At 39.0% G+C, this 20,132-nt stretch overlaps 1 protein-coding gene across 1 annotated transcript; it reads left to right on the top strand.

Moving 5' to 3' along the window:
* Positions 1 to 5,705: 5,705 nt before the first annotated feature.
* Positions 5,706 to 15,535, top strand: glra2 (glycine receptor, alpha 2). Its single transcript, XM_034128699.1, has 9 exons — positions 5,706 to 5,852; positions 6,510 to 6,631; positions 9,140 to 9,207; positions 10,546 to 10,769; positions 12,086 to 12,168; positions 12,254 to 12,391; positions 12,498 to 12,712; positions 14,181 to 14,330; positions 15,141 to 15,535. Exons 1-9 carry the CDS (start codon positions 5,767 to 5,769, stop codon positions 15,423 to 15,425), a joined length of 1,371 nt encoding a protein of 456 aa, XP_033984590.1. The 5' UTR covers positions 5,706 to 5,766; the 3' UTR covers positions 15,426 to 15,535.
* Positions 15,536 to 20,132: the final 4,597 nt, after the last annotated feature.

The raw sequence follows: 20,132 nt of genomic DNA, 5'->3' as shown, positions 1-20,132 counted from the left end.
CTGTCACTGGGGAGAAGTTGGGTTCAGGAAAGCTCTGAAATCTTGTTTAATCATGTGAATGTGATCAGTGCTGGGAAACTTTTTGTGATTCAACTTCTAATAATCTGATTCTTTCATCTTGATATCTTTTGTTTCCTTTTAAGATTAATGAGCTTAATGAGTGTACTCTGTGACTAATCAAACGTCTGCTGAATACTTGAATCTGTGATCCGTGCTTATAATGAATAGATTGTACAGAATTGACATTATTTCACTGAGCAAGTTAAATAGGAGTTAATTCAAGAATAGTGTTCTGGTTTATTTGAAACTGTATGGTTAATAAATGTCTCCAAGGTAATGAGCTTCATGGTTGTGAATGAATGAAAGAGAGGGCTCCAGTGGTTCTTTAATAAATGATTTATGAGTTCAGACCACTAACTGGTCAGAGGGTGAATTCAGTCATCCTTTGGCTTAATGAAAGCGGCACTGTTCCAAAGACACATTAAGTCCTGGTAGCTGTCAGGTGTGTTATCTGGGCGATCTGGCAGCTCCACATGGTGTCCGCCACCCAAGTAGAACCAAAGAAATGTTATTCCTAAATTAGTTCTGCACTATTTTACTGTAAAATATGAAGTGGGTGCATCACAATTCCCTCTCTCTTGAGAATCCCAAACTAGAATTGTAACTAGTTACGTAGGATCATCATAAACAATTACACAAATGTCCAACTTGAGTTAAGGATGAGCAGATTTAGTTTAGAGGGTCAAAGGTCAAGATCACTGTCCCGGGGGAATATCATGATCTTTTACTTTTCCTTACATTTTTGGTGCAAATACACAATCAGTTTGAGGATTTCATTGTGGCACATTCATGAAACCCAAAACAAGAAACAACACAAAATGTGAATGCTAATCACATTATAACCGCTATCCCCAAGTAACCTTTAAATTGCTTATGAGAACTGCTTGAGCTGAACTGTGAAAAACACACATGTCATTAGCCGAAAGATGCGTAGAGTAGAAGATGAAGATGACCACAATTAGTTTATTAGAGGGACAGCTCAGTTTAAAGATGATAATGCTTTAAAGAATACATTTAAATAAAAGATAAAAAACTAAAAATGGTTGTGTCTCGGCTCACTGAAGACATTTCATTAGACTTTTCAACTATGTCTCACTGTATTCCAATATGCCAAATCTGTTCTGGAGTCGAATGCACATTTTAAACACAAACCCTTTAAAAGGTGTTTATAGGTGGTCATCAATGGTCAATAAGTCACTTCCCTTTTATCCCATTACACATTTATATGAAATTGTCACAATTAGCGCGAGATGTCTGCTTAGTGTTAAGGGAGGTGTTTTATTTTTAAAACAATGGGCATGCAAGTCTGATCCATGATTAAAAAAATATTCGTCTGTGAAAGACAATTTCAAAGCACATAGAGTTGTGGCACAGCTGTGAATGTAGTATACCTTCAATGCTTGCTGACAGTTTAAAGCAAGACAAACATGATGGCAAGGAGAAGAGACGCGGCGAGTGTCCATTCAAGAAGACACTGATGCCTGATAATAGAGAACAGTGGCAGACAGCAATCCTTTTCTTCTTCACTTCAGGAGGACTCAAAGCAGATCTGCCACAAGATACAAATGTAATGCTTTACCTTGAAGTTGTGTTTTAGTTTGAAATGCACTACTGGGACAGAAAACAACACACAGTATAGTACAGTGTGATGCTCACCTCTATAGAACTGGGTTCATTTTGAGTGACAGTCAGTCATCTTTAATGTGTTCTCCATTTGACAGGTTGCATGCTAATCACTTTTATAAAGCCATGTTAGCACGAGCATACCACGTCTTGTACTCTCACAGTGAGCATTTAACCCTTTACCTTCACATACTCCTATATGACAACAATTAAAACGTTTCCTGTTTCTTCTGACAGACCTGGTGAGATGTTGCAACCGGCTACACTTGACAGTATTTCCTTCCACAGGAATATACCAGCCAAAGAAAATGATGTCACATTCGGTTGGAATACCAACACACATTAATATTCAACCCAAGACTCTGCATATACTGTAGGAGATTAGTTTCCCCATAACATCTAAAAAAGCCCGGGAACTAGCACTGTGTCCCTCTCCTTAGTAATTGCTCCCATAAGATACATTCAAGATCGCTGAAAGGAAAAAACTGATATAAACCAGTTAAGCAAATGAAATTTCCTTCAATCTTCAATCTATTCTTGCATCACTTTGACAGCTGCACAACTCCAGCGACAGTGAGACAAGCCTGCGAGCTGGAAATAGATAAATAGTGAGCCAGTGTCAACATGGAGCAGACATTGGCAAGGGAAAAGTATGTGTATGTGTGCTGTTTAGAGTTTGGGTGAGTGCACAGAAAGTGGAACTCAGGGGAGACATCCTGACATGCAGATCTGAGAGAAAACATGATGGATTCGCCCCCGCTTGAAAAGTAATTGCTTATCAAACGGAACACGTTTTTAAGCGTTGGGTATGACGTACACATGCTGTAAAAACGATGGTGCTTTTTTATTTAGCTGTTGGGATGTGCAGAGACAGAGTGACTGTCGAGCGTGGATGGGGGTCTAGACTGGGGATCAGCGGGTTTTCAGTGCTCAGTGATGGAGAAAGGCTCTGTGGCTGTCAGGTTGCTCCCACTGATGAAGGGAAGCTGTGATTGACAGATGAAACCAGCACTGCCTGCACATGACCTGAGGGATGGCAGGACCTAAAGAGCGAAATCCTTGTGGGGCATTTATGCTGCTCATGTACGCAAGGTGCACTCCTATACTATATCCACAGATGAACATGTTTGTATCATTTCTCCGTCTGTGTTTCAGCCAGGATGTGTGTACAATGTAACCACATGTATCACTCTCTCGTGTGCCTCAAAATAGCATTTAGCTACGACAGAGATTATGATAAGTGTGTCGAGTGTTGTTGTGGCACGAGAGGAATCGCAAATCCTTCCTTCTCTTGAAGAAATCCACTCATTAAACCCTTTTGCATTCGTCCTCCGGCATGTTGCCTCGTCTCATCAAAATAGCTCCCACCACAAGTTACTTCCCTGTATCCCTGCTAGGCCCTGGGATCAGCTCCATGAGTTGAATTATAGAGCGAAAAAGTCATTAAGTGGGATAAAGATACAAGGAATCGATAGAGCAATAGATACTCTGCCGCTCTCAATTGTCTCCAGTCCAGTGCACTCGAGCATCGAGGTGGTAAAGCCCGCCGGTTGTTTCCAGGTGAACTCTCCCCCAGCCAGTCCACAACTCTTCAGTCGTTGAGGGGGATCAATGGTCTACAGTACATGGAGCACCCGGCTGGTTACTGCAACCTAATTTGTCCTAAATATACGTATAAATATACCGGAAGTATTACAGCAGGCTAACCTGATATGTGTTTTATTTTGGGTTGCAATATCATGACAGAAAGATTACAAAAGATTTCATTTCGAAGCTATAAATTGTCCTGCAAATCCTTTTAGACAACACAATAAAGCAGATGATGTAAATCCCTAATTCCCCACAGAATAACAGGCGGTAGCGACCAATCTTTGTTGTGTGTGGGCAGCTTTAAAATAGTGCCTGTCTTGAGCCTGTAATTTTAATGGCTGTGAGGAAACTGCTGGATAAATTAGACACACAGACAGTTCTAGTCTAAAGAATTGTTCTGTCTTACTCGCTCCTTTCAGAGAGTGAGAGGTGCACTACATCTTTCTCCCCTTTAATGACACCCACATTTGACTTGTTCTCCTCTAATTATGTGACCCACCTGACCCCGGAGTTCTCCCTTATGGAAACTAATGGCCAATGGAAGCTCGGGTTGGTTGTCATTATAAAGACAATCCTGCAGCTGTCCCAGAGATGGGAAATAAAGGACTTGAGTACAAAGACAGCATTTTGGCCCTTAACCTGCAGAGAATGTATTCATTAAAGCCACTTCACAATGTGTTTGATTTGATAGATGTTATTTTTGCCTCCGGTCAGGATCCATCCACGTAGATCATCATGACACATATCATCATAACACACATCATCATAACACCGGTGAGACAAAGTTTGTATGCAGTATGTGTGCCTGTTGGTAAATCATTCATACATGCATTCAGTATTTATGGGGTCCAACATGCTTCAGAACACGACTTTTATAAGACCTCTGATGACATACTGACGTTGAATCCCCAGACCAGAGCAAGCCATACATCCTCAACCATGAGATACAACATGACACTTGTAATTTGGGCGTTAGCATTCAAATACGATGACTCCTCCTCAGGATTAGATAGGCCAAGGAGATCTGGAAACTGGTCAGTAACCAAGTGTCAGACTCAAGTGTAATATGGCCCTGATGTCACAGCAATGAGGCGTGTGATGTGCTGAGCGTCATCTCACAATAAGATGTCTGTGGTTGGCTTGATGTGAATGAAATACCTTTTTTTTCTCACTAAGTTAAGCTGTTTCTTCCACAGCACATGCCGTTGTGTTCATGTGGAATGAGTCATTCATGCCTGTGGTCCATGAAGCCTCACATCCCACTCACATCCTCACGCTGCCAGGTTTCCCATGCAGCCTCTGCATCAATGCCAAGATTGTATATACATATATATTGAATAATTATTACTAAATCTGTGTGACAGCCTACTAAATCCTTCCACCCTTGGGCTCCATCCAACCTGTAGTATATTTCTGCCATCTTCGTCTGTGTCTGTGTCTGTCAGTCAACTCTCTTCAGTCTCGCTCTGGGAGGCCAACCTTTCAGCATTTCCAATGATGTGCCTCGGAAATCTGTTTCCAGGGCAACCAGGGTACCAAATACTCTCCCAGTGGCTTGTGGCTTGTGCGTCCTTTGTTTACACTTTTCATATCTGTGTGAGGATGTAGGTTGCTCTAAAGAGACAAGAATGGGAACAAAAACGGCACATTGTGTAAAAAATTAAACCAAAGATGATGTCAGAGTAACCCAGGCAATCCTATGTTGTACACCCACAGTATGAGTGTGTTGTTTCCTGTTATGCTTATGATTCGGTATTTGTCAAAGGTATATTTTTAATAAAGGATGTAATGTGACATTGGACTCCCACATGTTCCGTCTAATTTCCTCTAAACTGCTTAAATACACCAGTGGGAAACATGGATCTTACTTATCTTGAGGCCAATTGATCCATGATGCGCAGCTGGCGCGATTCCCCTGATAGTAAAGCTGTGACATTACAAACGGAAACCTTTCGTTACGTAACAACACTGAAGACAATGATTGAATGTGTTTCTAATGATTACCCCCCTCGTTTATTGCACTTATTAAAAACCAACTCACGTCTATCACTTTTAAGCCTTGCGCTTGCGCGTAATGGAGCCGGGAGCTGTCCAAGCGCTGAAATGAGAAAAGGCGTTTCACTCCCATTCCTCAACAGAGGACCTGCGAAAGATTTCACTTCATAACTACCAACAGGGGCCGGCGGGGCTGTCTTCACAGAGCCAGCTCTCAGATCTGAGCCAAAAGATTTTCGAGCGTTTTTGGAGTTTCACCCTCTCGGCGTTTGACCACAGGACTGATGTTTCTTCACACCTCTGCTTCGGAGATCTGTTTTTGGGAGTTTTATGAAACTAAACTATGATCTGTGGCCGCCTCGAGGAATGTCTCATGTATTTTTGTGTGACACAAGAACATCCAAACGCCCACGACTTGGTCAGGAAGAAAGCGGTACCCCTATTTGGATTATGTGTTTGACCAATGTAAACATATGGAAGAAATGAAAAAGTGAGCACATGGGGAAACCTCCAGGAATGAATCGCTTTTTCACGAGGGTTTTGGCAGCTTTATTTACATATCTCATGGCGACAAACAACTTCAGGTAAGTCAATTAATTTACCAATATGAATTTACAGATATGAAAACACATTAGTTATCCCTTCTTTAGTTTGGTAAATACGATATATTACTAATTGTAGGCGCCGTTAAACAAGCAAGATATAAGTATTGACTTTCTCTCTGCACAGCCTAAGTTGGTAATTGCTTGAGTTTGATTAGGGCTAACTGAAGTTACTCTCTATTTCCAACAGTTTAAATGGTATTTCTAAGCACCATTTCGTCCTTAACATGTGCGCAAACTGTCCAATACCTCAGTGTTATATTTTGAACGTATACTCAAAAGACTAAATGGTGAGATTTACGCATGTCATTTTATTATTATTCAATCTCTTGTGTCATCATACCAATATATCTACGATGTTTAATATGGAACTACATCACGCTGTGAAATCTGTCCGGTAATCTTGCATGATGTGACAGAATTGTAGCTCTTTCTGATAAAAAACGAAATGCCTACGACGTCGAAATCCCAGATTTGTCCGATACGTGTGTGTTCTTAAACGCATTTTCTAGTTTCTCTGTGCTTGCCCATCACTCCCTGGCAGCTGCTAGGCGACAGATAAGGTTTAACTCCTGGGTTTCAGCCGTGACTTCAGTTTTATAAAGTGATTTTTTTGTTATCTCACTATGTGTGTTGCAGAGTTGTGGATGCCAAGGAGTACGATTCCAGATCATCCACCAACATGTCTCCATCAGACTTTCTGGACTCACTCATGGGTCGCACGTCCGGGTATGATGCACGAATAAGACCGAATTTTAAAGGTTTGTTTTTCACTGTATTTTGGACATCTTCACACATGTCAATTCAAACTTAGTTTTACCATTGCAACACAACCACAGAAACACCTTTTTTTCAAGTGGTGTACATGGAGAATTTCTGCACGCAAAAAAACAGTATCCACCCCCTCCCCACCCCCCCATTCCCTTTGACATTATTACCTATCTGGAAATCCATTGGCTTTTATCTGATGCTAAGACACTGAGCTGCCAGGCCTTAGACAAGCACAATCAATCACTTCAGTTGACAGTAACATGGTTGTCCTGGCTTGAATTAAATCACCAACTAACCCCTCATTGCACGTTTGTTTTAATGTGGTCAAATCAAACGCATGCACACACACACAAACAGTCATTTAGAGCTGCAACTATAAGCCTTATAATCAAATAGTTGATCGACAGAAAAATGAATCTGCATCAAATTTGACAGTGTACTACAAAATGCCAAATAAATGACTGGTTACAGCCTCATATAAAATGGGAATATTTTCTTAATCTACTATGATATTACAAAAAAAACACTTAAACACTTAAATAGTTTTTTTGTACTATTTTGTACTATTCTTAGTTCAAGCTTTTCTTTTACAATTTTCTAACAAGAATGATAGAATCTGTATCTCCATTAAGTAATATTTTAGAAACCAAACTAACCAAAAGAATCAGGGACAGGGTTGCCCCCATGACAGGCCAAATGAGGGTTGGTACCCCGTAGGCAAGCCTGCAGGCTACTGACTCCCTCTGTTGTTGATGCTGTTATAGAGGGGACACACACAGCATCTGTCACTGGAACAGAGCTGAGTGAGGAAAGGCTGCTGGGGCTCAGGCCCGCTCTGGGTGGGTCAGGTGGGCTGCGATTTGTTGTGGGGGGATTGGGGTTTCCAGTTGTTGAAGCAGCCAAGAAAGTGTAGTATGGGGACTGATCAACAGGACTCAGACGCACATGGCTCAGATCTTTTCTCTCCATCTGGTGGAAAAGGAAAGAATATGGACATGAGATGGGATGAGAACAGCCTGTGTAACACCGGCTGGTATTTTCAGGGGGGATAGGAAGTGAAAGCAACTGTTTCTAATGAAGAGAAGCCGAGCACACGTGGATTAAGATGCAATGAGAAGGATTGTAATGGTGCTGGGTTATATTTGTATTCTCTGCAGATACAGCTTCTTGTCTTATACACATTTTATAATAATCTCATAGCTAGAAAACAAACACTTTTGCATGAACCCACTGCGATGTAAACGGATGATTTCAGTTGCGATCCTCCAAGTCATACTTTGAAGAGAGCGGTGAACTGTATTTCTGAAGGCTGACCTAGATTTCCTTGCTGACTTTGTTGTGTGCAGGTACTGCTTTTTTTGCTTCTGCTGTTAAATGTAGCTACCTGACGACAAACTGAGGTAAATATTAATACCTAGTGCCATGCAATATTGATGAGAAAAGCACAGAGGAAGGGCACTACCAAGGGCTTAAAACTTCACTTATCAGATTCGGGAAACACATTTGCTGTGACTGAAATGGCATAGCCTCGCAACGAGATTTCTGTTTAGGTCATGAAAAGGACACTATTCGTTATAGCATGCATGGTACTTTTTACCTTAAGTGTTTTGATACTAACAAATGACTAGGGCTGCAACTGATGAAAATCTAAAATATGGGTGCATTTCTCTCTTGAATAATTGATTCTTGTTAGAAAATAGTACAACAAAAACTTGAAATATTTAAGTGTCTTATTTTTGTATAACCAACAATCATAATTGTTGTAGTTTCATGGAAGATGTAGAACATATTCCCATTTTATATAGGCTGTAACCAGTCATTTATTTGGCATTTTGTAGTAAACTGTCAAATTTGATGCAGATACATTTGATTATTAGGCTTATAGTTGCAGATCTAAATGACTGTTTGTGTGTGCATGTGTTTGTCGTTGTGTGCATGTAGTGTGTGCTGAATTCTTAAACACAGAATACAGAAAAATAAATTTCAAAGCGTGTTAACCAAAAAAGATCACCACATCACTTCACAATCATCAATATTCTAACAAGGTGAAACAGTTTGACGTTGTTAACAATTAATATATTTAGTTGGAGTATACATTTTCACACCATTTACCGCAATTGTTTTAGATCTTTTGTGTCTGGTTATACACAGCATGCAGCATGTCGCCATCCACTCTGGAGTTCCTTAAAGAAAATGTAATAAATAAATAGTGCTTGTTGGTAATGCATGTTGACACACTCAGTAGAACAGCAGCTTGTGAACCAACATCCCAAATAATCCGATGAAATAACTTCATCCAAACCCATTGGCCCTGATCATATGGTTGAAGGCTTTCTCCTGTCATGTGGTTGTCATTCCATTTCACAGGTCCCTCCGTAAACGTTACATGCAATATTTGTATCAACAGTTTCGGCTCTGTCACAGAGACAACCATGGTGAGTTCCTCTGGCACTTTGGCTGATTTCTGCACAATGTGTTATCTATCCCTCAACCTGCAGGTCCACCAGTTAATGTTACCTGCAACATATTTATCAACAGCTTTGGTTCTATAGCAGAAACTACAATGGTGAGTTGAGCGCTTTTTTTTACCTTATCTACCTTTTTTTCAAAAAACATTTATCATTGCTATGTGTACCTGTTCACAAAAATACTTTGTTTTTGCCATCAGAGAGTCTATTGGCGGTTGATAAGACACAGAAATCTGTTATACGTTTATGCAAATAAGTATTGGTTTCTTCTCCCTTGACAGGCCTTATACACAAGCTGGTTTAATAATTAATACAAGACATTTCAACCGGCAAGTCCCTTTAAGTGCAGCCAATAACTCTAGGGAAGGGGGGGCTTTCATACCAGCTGATCTATAATACGATGTGAAACATTGACATGCCTAAGGGGTAACAAATATTAAACCTGTAAGGCTGCATCTCAACTCATCACGATTAAAGGATTCATAATGAGTGATAATGAGTACTTAAATCGTGAATGAAGGTTGTTAATTTGCGCGTGAGCAGGGGCTCATAAGATTGCCAGGAAATTACACAGTTTTAGACACGCATGCACATATTTTTGAACCGCCAATATTCTGATGAAATGTCAAACAACATAAGGGCCTCTCATCATCATGACATATCAATTACTCTGAGAAACTGAGCTTTGTGAAACTCAGTTTACTTACTGCACTTTCAGAGTTTTCCTCATCAGCCACTTCATCTTATAAATCCACCATTAGCTTCTATAATGGCGGTGAAAAAAAAGATGGTAAATAAGAAAAACTATTATAAGGTCAGTAGTTTGCTAATTCAACTTGCAACAATGGACAATCATCAAACTGGTCATGTGAACATCATGTATAATGTAACATTATATAGGCACCTAGATGACGGTTGATGGTGTTGCAAGATATAGATTTTGCCAAATCTGCCTTAAAATAAATGTCTTGTTTCTCATCCATTTTATTATTTCTCATGTGTTGTTATTATTATTATTATTACACGACTGTTTTTGAGTGAAATGTGATACTTAAAGTAAAAGTAAACAACTACTAGCAACAAAGTGTACTTTAGTAATCAAAAGTACTCATTATGCAGAATGGTTCCTTCAGAGCATTCTTGTTTTACATAATTGTATATACATATTTGATTGTATATAATTAAATAATAAGTAGTATAACATGGAAATACCTCAGCATTGTAATTGAGTAATTTGAGTGCCTGCTTGCTTTCCATTTATCAGATTCATTTTTTTTGTATTTAAATAATAATGGAGACAGAAGGTTACTAATGTTAATGTGTTCTTTACCTCATCAGAAAGATAACTAATATTTAAAACCAATACAGATGACTGCTTTCTCATAACCCCAATCGCTGGACTACAAAATATGCAAAGCCGCTTGTCATCTGTGCAGGATTACAGAGTGAACATCTTCCTGCGTCAGAAGTGGAATGACCCTCGGCTGGCGTATAGTAAATATCCAGATTCCTCCCTGGACCTGGACCCATCCATGTTGGACTCCATATGGAAGCCCGATCTCTTCTTTGCCAACGAGAAAGGGGCCAACTTCCACGATGTGACCACAGACAACAAGCTGCTGCGGATCTTCAAAAATGGGACTGTTCTCTACAGTATCAGGTGAAGATAAACACAAGTTCAAACAAGTCAAGAAGGAGGTTAACATAAGAGTGATGAGACAAGAGATTTAAGGCAAATTCATCATTTAAAAATAACTGTTAGACATAGTTTACCCTGGGGGATTTTGTAGGAATCTGTGCTGAGTGAAAAATGAATCTGCAAAGAACCAAAAGCTCTGATGCATAGATCACCCAAGGACATGTTCACTTATTGCTTTTCTTACATTTCCTCTCAAACATCAAAGACTGTCAATCTAAAAGATACAGTTTTAAATGGATTTGATCACATTATGATCACGCCTTTGAAATGGCATAATTCAATGAAGTCCAGTACATTCCCATATGCAATGTCGATTTTTTTATAAAAGAACACTGATTGGAAGAGGGCCAGCTAATCTCAGGGGCATTGTGGGGAATCCGAAGCAAAGATAAAAGTGGGAATCGGTCTTCATGTTGGACTGTTGAACTCCTGAGTTCTGTGAAGAAACATTACATATTTGTGTAGTACACACACCCTATTATTCCATATTCCCATCATACAGTGTTTTATTCTTCTGTACAGCATTTCATCTTAGATTATTTTCTGCCTTCTATTTTATATGTATAAACCTGCATTTCAACTACACCATTACGTCACTATTTCATTACTTTTTTTTATGTGTTAAAGTGTACTGTATGTTATATCTTTGGAGCCTGAGACTTACAGTTTTTCATTGGCAACAACTGCCCTGTATCTATTGTGCGTATGAAAATAATGCAGAAGATTTGTAATCCATAAAACCATTGCTAAAGACTCTGAAACAAGCAGACAGGATGGATGACATTTTGAAACCCCATCGGCTGAAAATCTGAACAAAACTCAGTACAAGATATGAAAATATGTTTCATTTTATTTCAATACAACTTCAATCACACGCAGCATTCAATTTTCTCCGCAATGATGCGATGTGAAGATCAATTTTGAGTCCATTTAGAGAAGCTCAGGTGTGGAGGCGGAGCGGGTCAACGGGAGAGATGAAAGGTGGTTAGTCGCTCCCTCCGCTCATGAGAGAAACGACAGAGTGGGCAGACAATGCATCACAGAGACAATACGTTGGAGTAATGAAAGTGTGATAGGAACCTGCTGAAGGGAATCCTACATGATATTTCAGACACTATCACACAGGAGAAAGAGGCGCACGGATTACCACCAAAAAGCACCAACTGTCGCAAGCAAATTATTTTCTATTCATGTGTCGACTGAAGTTTAATAAATATATTGCTTTCTGAATCAAAAATATTCATTGGTGTTTTCTGTTCACTGCATCTTGCTCACAGGTTAACTCTCATTCTGTCCTGCCCAATGGACCTGAAGAACTTTCCGATGGATGTACAAACGTGTACAATGCAGCTGGAAAGTTGTAAGCATTGACTTTGTCTCAGTTTTGATCTAGATTTACATTTACATATCTAGACACTGATTTGTCTATTCTGTTATTTCTCTAGTCGGGTACACCATGAATGACTTGGTGTTCGAGTGGCTGGAGAACGGGGCGGTGCAGGTGTCAGATGGACTCACACTGCCTCAGTTCATTATGAGGGAAGAGAAGGAGCTGGGTTACTGTACAAAACACTACAACACAGGTGAGAGGACACACACACACACACGCACACACACCAAATATGCCTTTGCATTTCTATGGTTCATGTTTTGGTAGCTGAACTGCATTTGTGTGTCTTGCTGTTTCAGGTAAATTCACCTGCATAGATGTGAACTTTCATCTGGAGCGACAGATGGGGTACTACCTGATCCAGATGTACATTCCGTCCCTCCTCATCGTCATCCTCTCATGGGTGTCTTTTTGGATCAATATGGACGCTGCTCCTGCCAGAGTGGCACTGGGTATCACCACCGTGCTCACCATGACCACCCAAAGCTCCGGCTCCAGGGCTTCTCTTCCAAAGGTGAGCCCTTGTTTGGTTGCTATTCAAAAAAACATAAATCATAAAAACACATCAAAAATCTCTAACGGTGAAACATATAAAAGAGACAGATATGAAGGCATGCACCAATTATTATGATTATTATAAATACAAACATTGCTGATTGTGGTGCCTTCTTCTTGTAAGGATTTGATAATTAAATAATTATAAATAAATATTTGAATAACATGTCTAAATATACACATGTATTGTTGAAACACATGGCTCAGTGTTTCTTCTCCACAATACCTCTTTTAAATCAGCACAGCTCTCCACTTTAAATACAGTATCTAGTATTTGTAATAGGTAAATATGTAACATTTTTATTTTATTTTGTTTTGCTACGTATTCTTCTTTCTGTGTCTTTGTATGCACCACATATACCAAAGCAAATTCCTCGTTTGTGTAAACCTACTTGGTATAGAAACCGATTCTGATTCTGATTCTGATTATATAATTACAATTTAAAGGTATGGGATAAAGAGACCTAAAGACCCACATTTATTTTAAATGTAAGATTACTAAATACATCAATTAGTTTTCAATTCGTTTTACACAGCCCGTCCTTGGAGCTTAAATGTAGGTTGTTTACTTCTCTACTGTAACTGGCAACAATCACTGCTGACAGTTTCTTTGAGAGTGACACAGTTCAGCTCATGTGGTCCTGGTCAGTGCAATTCACAGCATTCAACATGTTTGTAACAGCTGTGAAGATGTTGCTATCTAAAGCATGTACATAGCCTACAGCAGTGGTTTTGTGTTATAGCATATTTTCAATCAGAGTGAATTACCATGCACATGTTGTGAAGGGTACTACAAGCACTGAGTCAGATCTTGATGATCAATCACTCTCCATGCATCAGGCCGCACCTGAGCACCGAAGACCGCAGCTGCGTAAGAGATTCTCACATAAAAGACTTGCATACTGTTAAATATTTAAAGAGAAGCCTTTGAGAGCCTCAATTCCAGAAAACAACACCTTAATATGCCTTAACTGCCCCTTAAAACGCTGAGTTGTTTTCTTCAGATGTTAATCAGCTGTCATGGAGTGAGGAGTTCACTCTGATCAACGTTGAAGGCTTTCAACTTTTTCAAAAAAACAGGAAGGGAACTCATCTCTTCCTAATGGTAATGAAGGCAGCTATTATTTCCCTTTATTTATGGCCATGAATTCACTGACATTACTGGCAGCTCTGATACACTTGTTAGCAAACATTACCTATAATTACAGTCATTTAGAAGTCTATTTAACTGCCACAATGAGCAAGGTTAGGTGAGAAAAAAGAATGGAAATTGTCCACAGCTGCAATGGGAGAATTTATCTAGGGCTTAGAAATAAATACGGAAACATTCAAATCTAGCAAAAGTCAGCCTGAACTTTTAGCTAATACCAGTATGATAGCTGTCACCTTCAAGGATCTAACAAAATATATCTGTTTTTTACTTCCAGGTCTCTTATGTGAAAGCCATTGATATCTGGATGGCTGTGTGTCTGCTCTTTGTATTTGCTGCATTGCTAGAATATGCCGGGGTTAATTTTGTCTCCAGGCAACAGAAAGAGTTTCTTCGTCTGAGGCGAAGGCAAAGGAAGAATAACAAGGTAGGCTTACAAAGTTATTTGGATATCAAACTTAGCCACATTAGTGGTGTGCGGAAGGCACATGTGTTGTCCAAACTGAAAGATATAAAAACATTCATGGTACCCAGAAGATGAATCATAACAACTCTGGTGAAGCTCTAACTTTTCCTGTAGTGCCACCAACTGGTCAATTGGCCCAATATTTAGGACAGCTATTCATGATATACATCGGGGATTACCACCAGGTCACTATGACATAATGATAATAATAAAAATACAATGTGCAAAATCAGGATGAGAGATGATTCTCTGAGTTTTTATCTGACACCGTCATCAGGTCTTAATTCTGGTTAAGTGGCCAAATACCTACAAACATATACTGAAATTCAGCCGCAGTTGTATGCTTCGTTGTGTTTAGTGTTTAAGTGCAATTATTAGCACATTAACAGTTTAATTTAAAATGTGAGCATGGTAATATAATAATTCTGCTATATCTGCCAAACATCGCCATGTGGCATTGTCATTGTGAGCATGCTAGCATTCTAGCATTAGCTTGAACCACTGTGGCTAACTTCCACTTTACATGGCACGAGACTCATGTTGAGATATTGAAGTAGCACAAACAGTGAATTAATATTCATCCCCTAGGCTTGCACTGAGAGATGTATCAATAAACTGCATCAGGTCATCTTTTTATAATTTAAAAGCGTAATCTTATGATTACTGTTCATGTAAGTTCACAATGCTAACAGCAACACTATAGCACTTTCAGTGCGGTAAGAGTAGGGCCTACATTAATCCTGTCCATATGTGAATGTGTTTTTTTTTCAGGATGAGGATATGCGTGATGGCCGCTTTAATTTAGCTGGCTACAATACAAGTCAATGTCTGCCAACAAAGGATGGCTCAGCTGTTAAGAACGCTGCTCCAGCTCTGAACTCTCAACAATCAGCCGCCAAGGACTTAGAGATCATGAAGAAGAAGTTTGTGGACAGAGCCAAGAGGATAGACACTATCTCCAGGGCCGGCTTTCCTCTGGCGTTCCTCATTTTCAACGTCTTCTACTGGGTCACCTACAAGATCATCAGGTACGAGAACATCCACGTAAAGACTTAACCCTTGACAAGAAACCTTTATTTTTGTTGTCATTTCTCAGATTGAGAAATGCTTGGAAAGCACAGTGAGATGAGATGGGAGGCTGCGTATTGGATGGTACCATGGTGGTGATGATGGTGGAGTTCTTTCAGGGATAATGTATAATGTTCATGCATCATACAGTAATGCTCATGCTCTGAGACACAGATGTTTTTGTTGTTGTTGTACTGCTGCATAATGTTTCCTGCCAAATCTGGGGGAAAATGGTTTCAACTCAATGCTTAGTAATATGCTGGAGAATAGGGACCAATATTGTTTTTGTTTTTAAATAAATTCTGCCTTGCAATCTGTACAAGGAACAAAGAAACATTCCATGGATTTGTAACAGTAACATAGCCAGACCCTCAAAGACTTTTTGTGATTGCAAAAAGGTTATTTCTTAAGGATGTTTAGGACTGTTTTATATTTTAATACTCTCATGGTACATCCACTCTGTTTATACAAAACCACGCAGCAAACTTAATATAATTCAAAGTATATAGGCAGAAAACACATACAGTACTAAGGATCCTTCAGACAAAAGGAGAGGGACACATATCAGGCATGAAAGAGAACAAAGCAGATTAAAATATGGAATTGAGAATTGGATACTGCATTTTTATGAAATACCTGAGGCCTTAGATATCAAAGATTTGGAGAGATGAAGTGCTGTGCTTCTCTATTTTTTCAAGCCTCACCTCTTTCTAATGGTCCATCAGAGTTGAATGCAGTGTTTGATCTTTTCTACCTGTGGCCAGAGTACATCCAAAGGTACTTCTTGTTGTTTCTTTTCTCTCTCAGTGTATTATAGATCATATTTCTGTACAACTGATGTCACTTAAAATCTGTGTAAGTTTATTCAGATTGCTATAAAAGTCACACATTTTTGTTTTTATTCTAAAATAATTTATTATACAAAACGTCATATATTTCACAGGCTAAGTTCATAAAAGTATAATGACCAAGTTTAAAACTGGGCCTCCAAACTGTGAACATGCACTGCATTACTCAATGTTGTCATATGCCCATATGCACATACATTTATTTATATTCCAGGTTAATAAAAAACCCTGGTACCTAAGGTATGGTTTTAGAGTTCGAGACTATGTTTTTTGTAGATTTAGTCTGATTAAATATTTATTGTAATGGAAGAAAAGGTTATGTTCTTAAGAAAAAAAGCTTTCTGTATACTTCTTCAACCTCCGCTGTGGCCTGTTTCCCTTCACTTCGCTTGTTTGTTTGACATATGTTGCGATTCCACAGTGAAGGAAGTTCTGCATTAAAGTCAAGGTACAGAGCAGCTAATGGCCCTCACATTCCTGATATACTGTAGTGAAGAACTCTTTTCTTGAATGCTAAACCTGAAGAAAAGATATGTACTGGTCTGTACATCAATAAAGTTGACTGCACCACTTTATTTCCACATCTCCTGTCTTGTTTAAGGCTTTGTTGTGTATTCTCTTGTTTTGATGCAACCATATTGCTTCCTTCACATGTAATAAATAAATACATGGAGGCCTTTGCAGGAAAATGAATACTGACAAAATAAGACACAAACACATGGAAATGCTTTTTGTGATCGGGTTGAAGATCAGATCAGAGAAAACGACAAACACAGTCCCCTCACCGAGCCCATAAGTCAGGGTGATGACACACGCCATGGATCGTTGGGTGGCCCGGGGTGACACAGATATGATCTGACAGCGGGTTTCCATTAATGCATGATAATGGACTTCACACTGTAGAGTTGTGATTCCATCAGCTCGGGTTTACTTACCAGTTGAATGGAAAATACTGGCATTATGTACACAGACAGGAGAGGACCAATACATTAGATATTAATACAGTAAATAAAGATGTTTCTTAAAGGTCCCCTATTATACTATTTTTCATCAATATATTATAGGTCTCAGATATATACAAACATGTCTCTGAAGTGTTTGGCTCGAAATACCAAACAGATCATGCATTGTAGCATCCCATAATCCCCTCTGTTTCAGCCCTGTTTCAAAAGTGCTGATTCTCTGTCTGTTACTTTAGATGAAAATAAGGGGCCACTCCCAACGCCCCTCTGTGAGATATTTGGTTAAAAAGAACACAATGGTGCTCTTGGAGGAGATTCAGGTGATAAGGTGGGGGGGGTTACCTTGGTTGGTTATTGGCTAATGGTTACACAAGCCAGAAAATCGTTATGACATCATAAAGTGGCCAAAATCTGATCAGCTCATTTTCAGACAGGTTTTTATATCAGGACAAAAAGAGAGAAACATTTTTTTTCTGAAACTTCCAGAATCTCTTTACACAGAGGGGACACATGTTTATGTATAAAATACATGAAAAAGTGGATTTTGCATAATAGGTGACCTTTAAACTGTTCATACAAAAGACATGTATAACCCAAATATATCATCCTTAAAGAGACAGGAGTGGCTCCTTTTTATCCTGGTGTTACACTAATGATGCTTTTTCTTTATCATTGTATGGGTAATACCAAGATCCATCAATCTAACATTTATTTTAAAGATTAATAATACATGGACTGTGGCAGGTTTATTAAGAAGGCCACATGAATTATCAAAGTACTATTTTAATGCACACACAGGGATTATAAACTAATCAATAATACTAATCCTAGCCTGGAAATACCATCCATTTCACAGACACAGCCTTACATCACCCCCCAGTGTTATTGCTGTTTGATTATGCAGGGATGCAATAGCCTTTATGCAATCAAGTTCAGTATGACGGCTTATGAAGGGAAAATAATTTGCAGCTTATAATTGTGTTTAAGAGGGAAAACAACTTTCCATCATTCATTAAGGTTTAGGGAGGCTGCTTTGTGCGGTCTGAGAGGCAAGAAATGAGGGTTACCATAGCAACAACACAGCAATTGAGAAGGCCAGTGCGAGAGAAAAGTGGAAAATTAATGGAGTTGAGAACACTGGAGCAGGATTCTGCCGAAAATGCGTCTCTTACGCCTGAGCATTCTTTTTAATTAAACATTCATTTATACTGAATTCAAGTATGAATAAAATCTGCAACAAATTCTGCTGTTTCCTGTTCATTCAGAGGAATATGCTTCCTTGTATATCTGTCAGAATATAAAGGTATTGACAATAACCTGCAATATATTAGAAATAAAATATAAATATAATGTTAAAGGTCGGGTAGGTAAGTTTGAGAAACCGGCTCGAGATACACTTTTTGTTATATTCCATGGAATGCTCTTAACATCCCGATAGCAATGAATATCTTAAGTGCTTTGACAAAAAATCCATAAAAAAAATGTCATCTGTGGAAGCCGTAGCGCTGTAAAAAGCACGACCAATCATTTTAGCCGGCCCGGCTTAAATAACTGGATGGCCTACCTGCCTGTCAGCCTTCCATCTGTGCACAAACTTATCTCGTGCCCTCATTGGTCATGTGCGCGTTCGTGTGTGTTGGAGGAGGGGCTCTGTAAGGAAGTCGCAGATTTCTTCCGGCTGTGTATTTTCAAATTCTAGCGATCTCGAGCTGGTTTCTCCAAAATGACCTACCCTACCTTTAATAATACACATAATGTTGTGTCTAATGTAATGCTTTTGTACAGTTATGGTTACAGAATCTTTTTCTAACTACTTGAAATATGATTGTACTTCATGTATCAAATACTTAAAATATTTACCAAGATAAACATGCAATAAATAAAGTTGAGATGATATTGACTGATTTTCTTTTTTTATTCAGACTTTTCAAAGCTATGGCGATGTTGATTTTTTGGGACAGGATATCAGATTGTGCTTGAATCTGATATTCTACCAGCACTGTGTGTGAGGGACAGGCACGTTACATGGTCTATAAATGCTGCACCAGAAGTGTTTCACTTGGCACTCCAGCAACACAAATATTTCTCATTGATCATCTGCAGGCCGTTTCTATTGATCTTATAGCTCCTGGTAGTTTCTTTAATCATGTGTCCCCAGAAGCCATTTTCAAATGTATCAGCATCTGAAAACAGCAACTTTAATGCAACTAAACCATCTTCAACTTAGCAACCGTCTCTGCTGAGGAAGGCCATGAGATGTATTTGAGAGAAGTAGACCTTGTGTGAGAGTTTCTCAGCCTGAATATTCAAGGTGAAAAAATTATAATAAGAAGAAGCCTGGCACATTAAATAGGTTTGATTCACATTTTGTGTACCCTTTTAATGTCTAGAGTATTAGGCCTAAGGGCTTATATATTTGGTGAGATGTCCTAAAACAATTGAGCTTCTAGGTTAAATAATTAAAATATGGAAACATTAAGATTAAAGTTTGCTTACTCGTGAGTATTTTCTATTTTTTAACTGGCGTGTTAACTCACATTTTGAGCCCCCTCAGAATAGACTATAGTGTGGATGTGGCGTTAATCAATGGAGTCCCTTTTTGTTTGGTTGACCCTCTGAGTTTCAGAGTCACGAGGACTGACTCTGATCAATAACAGTCAACAGCAGGAAGACACCAGACCAGCTCCCTCATCACACATCATCACTTTAACATGACTCAGCAGCACCATTCATCATCATCATCATCATCATCACAGATGTTTCAACATAATGATTACGCACTATCTGAGAATGATATGCAGACAAGAGGGTCAAACCCCCAGGAAACAATGAAATAGACCATTTAAACCTCATGTCCATCACAAACAAAATAATATGACAAAATA

Source organism: Trematomus bernacchii, unplaced genomic scaffold (assembly GCF_902827165.1).
Source record: "Trematomus bernacchii unplaced genomic scaffold, fTreBer1.1, whole genome shotgun sequence".
NCBI lineage: Eukaryota > Metazoa > Chordata > Actinopteri > Perciformes > Nototheniidae > Trematomus > Trematomus bernacchii.
The sequence above is the reverse complement of the archived record's forward strand: the minus strand, read 5'-3'. Positions and strand labels throughout refer to the sequence as shown.

Coding starts and splice junctions, on each gene's coding strand:
- glra2 (XM_034128699.1), top strand. CDS start 5,767: ATGGGGAAACCTCCAGGAATGAATCGCTTTTTCACGAGGGTTTTGGCA. Junction 5,853..6,509: donor ATGGCGACAAACAACTTCAG/GTAAGTCAATTA, acceptor TGTGTGTTGCAG/AGTTGTGGATGCCAAGGAGT. Junction 9,208..10,545: donor CTATAGCAGAAACTACAATG/GTGAGTTGAGCG, acceptor TCATCTGTGCAG/GATTACAGAGTGAACATCTT.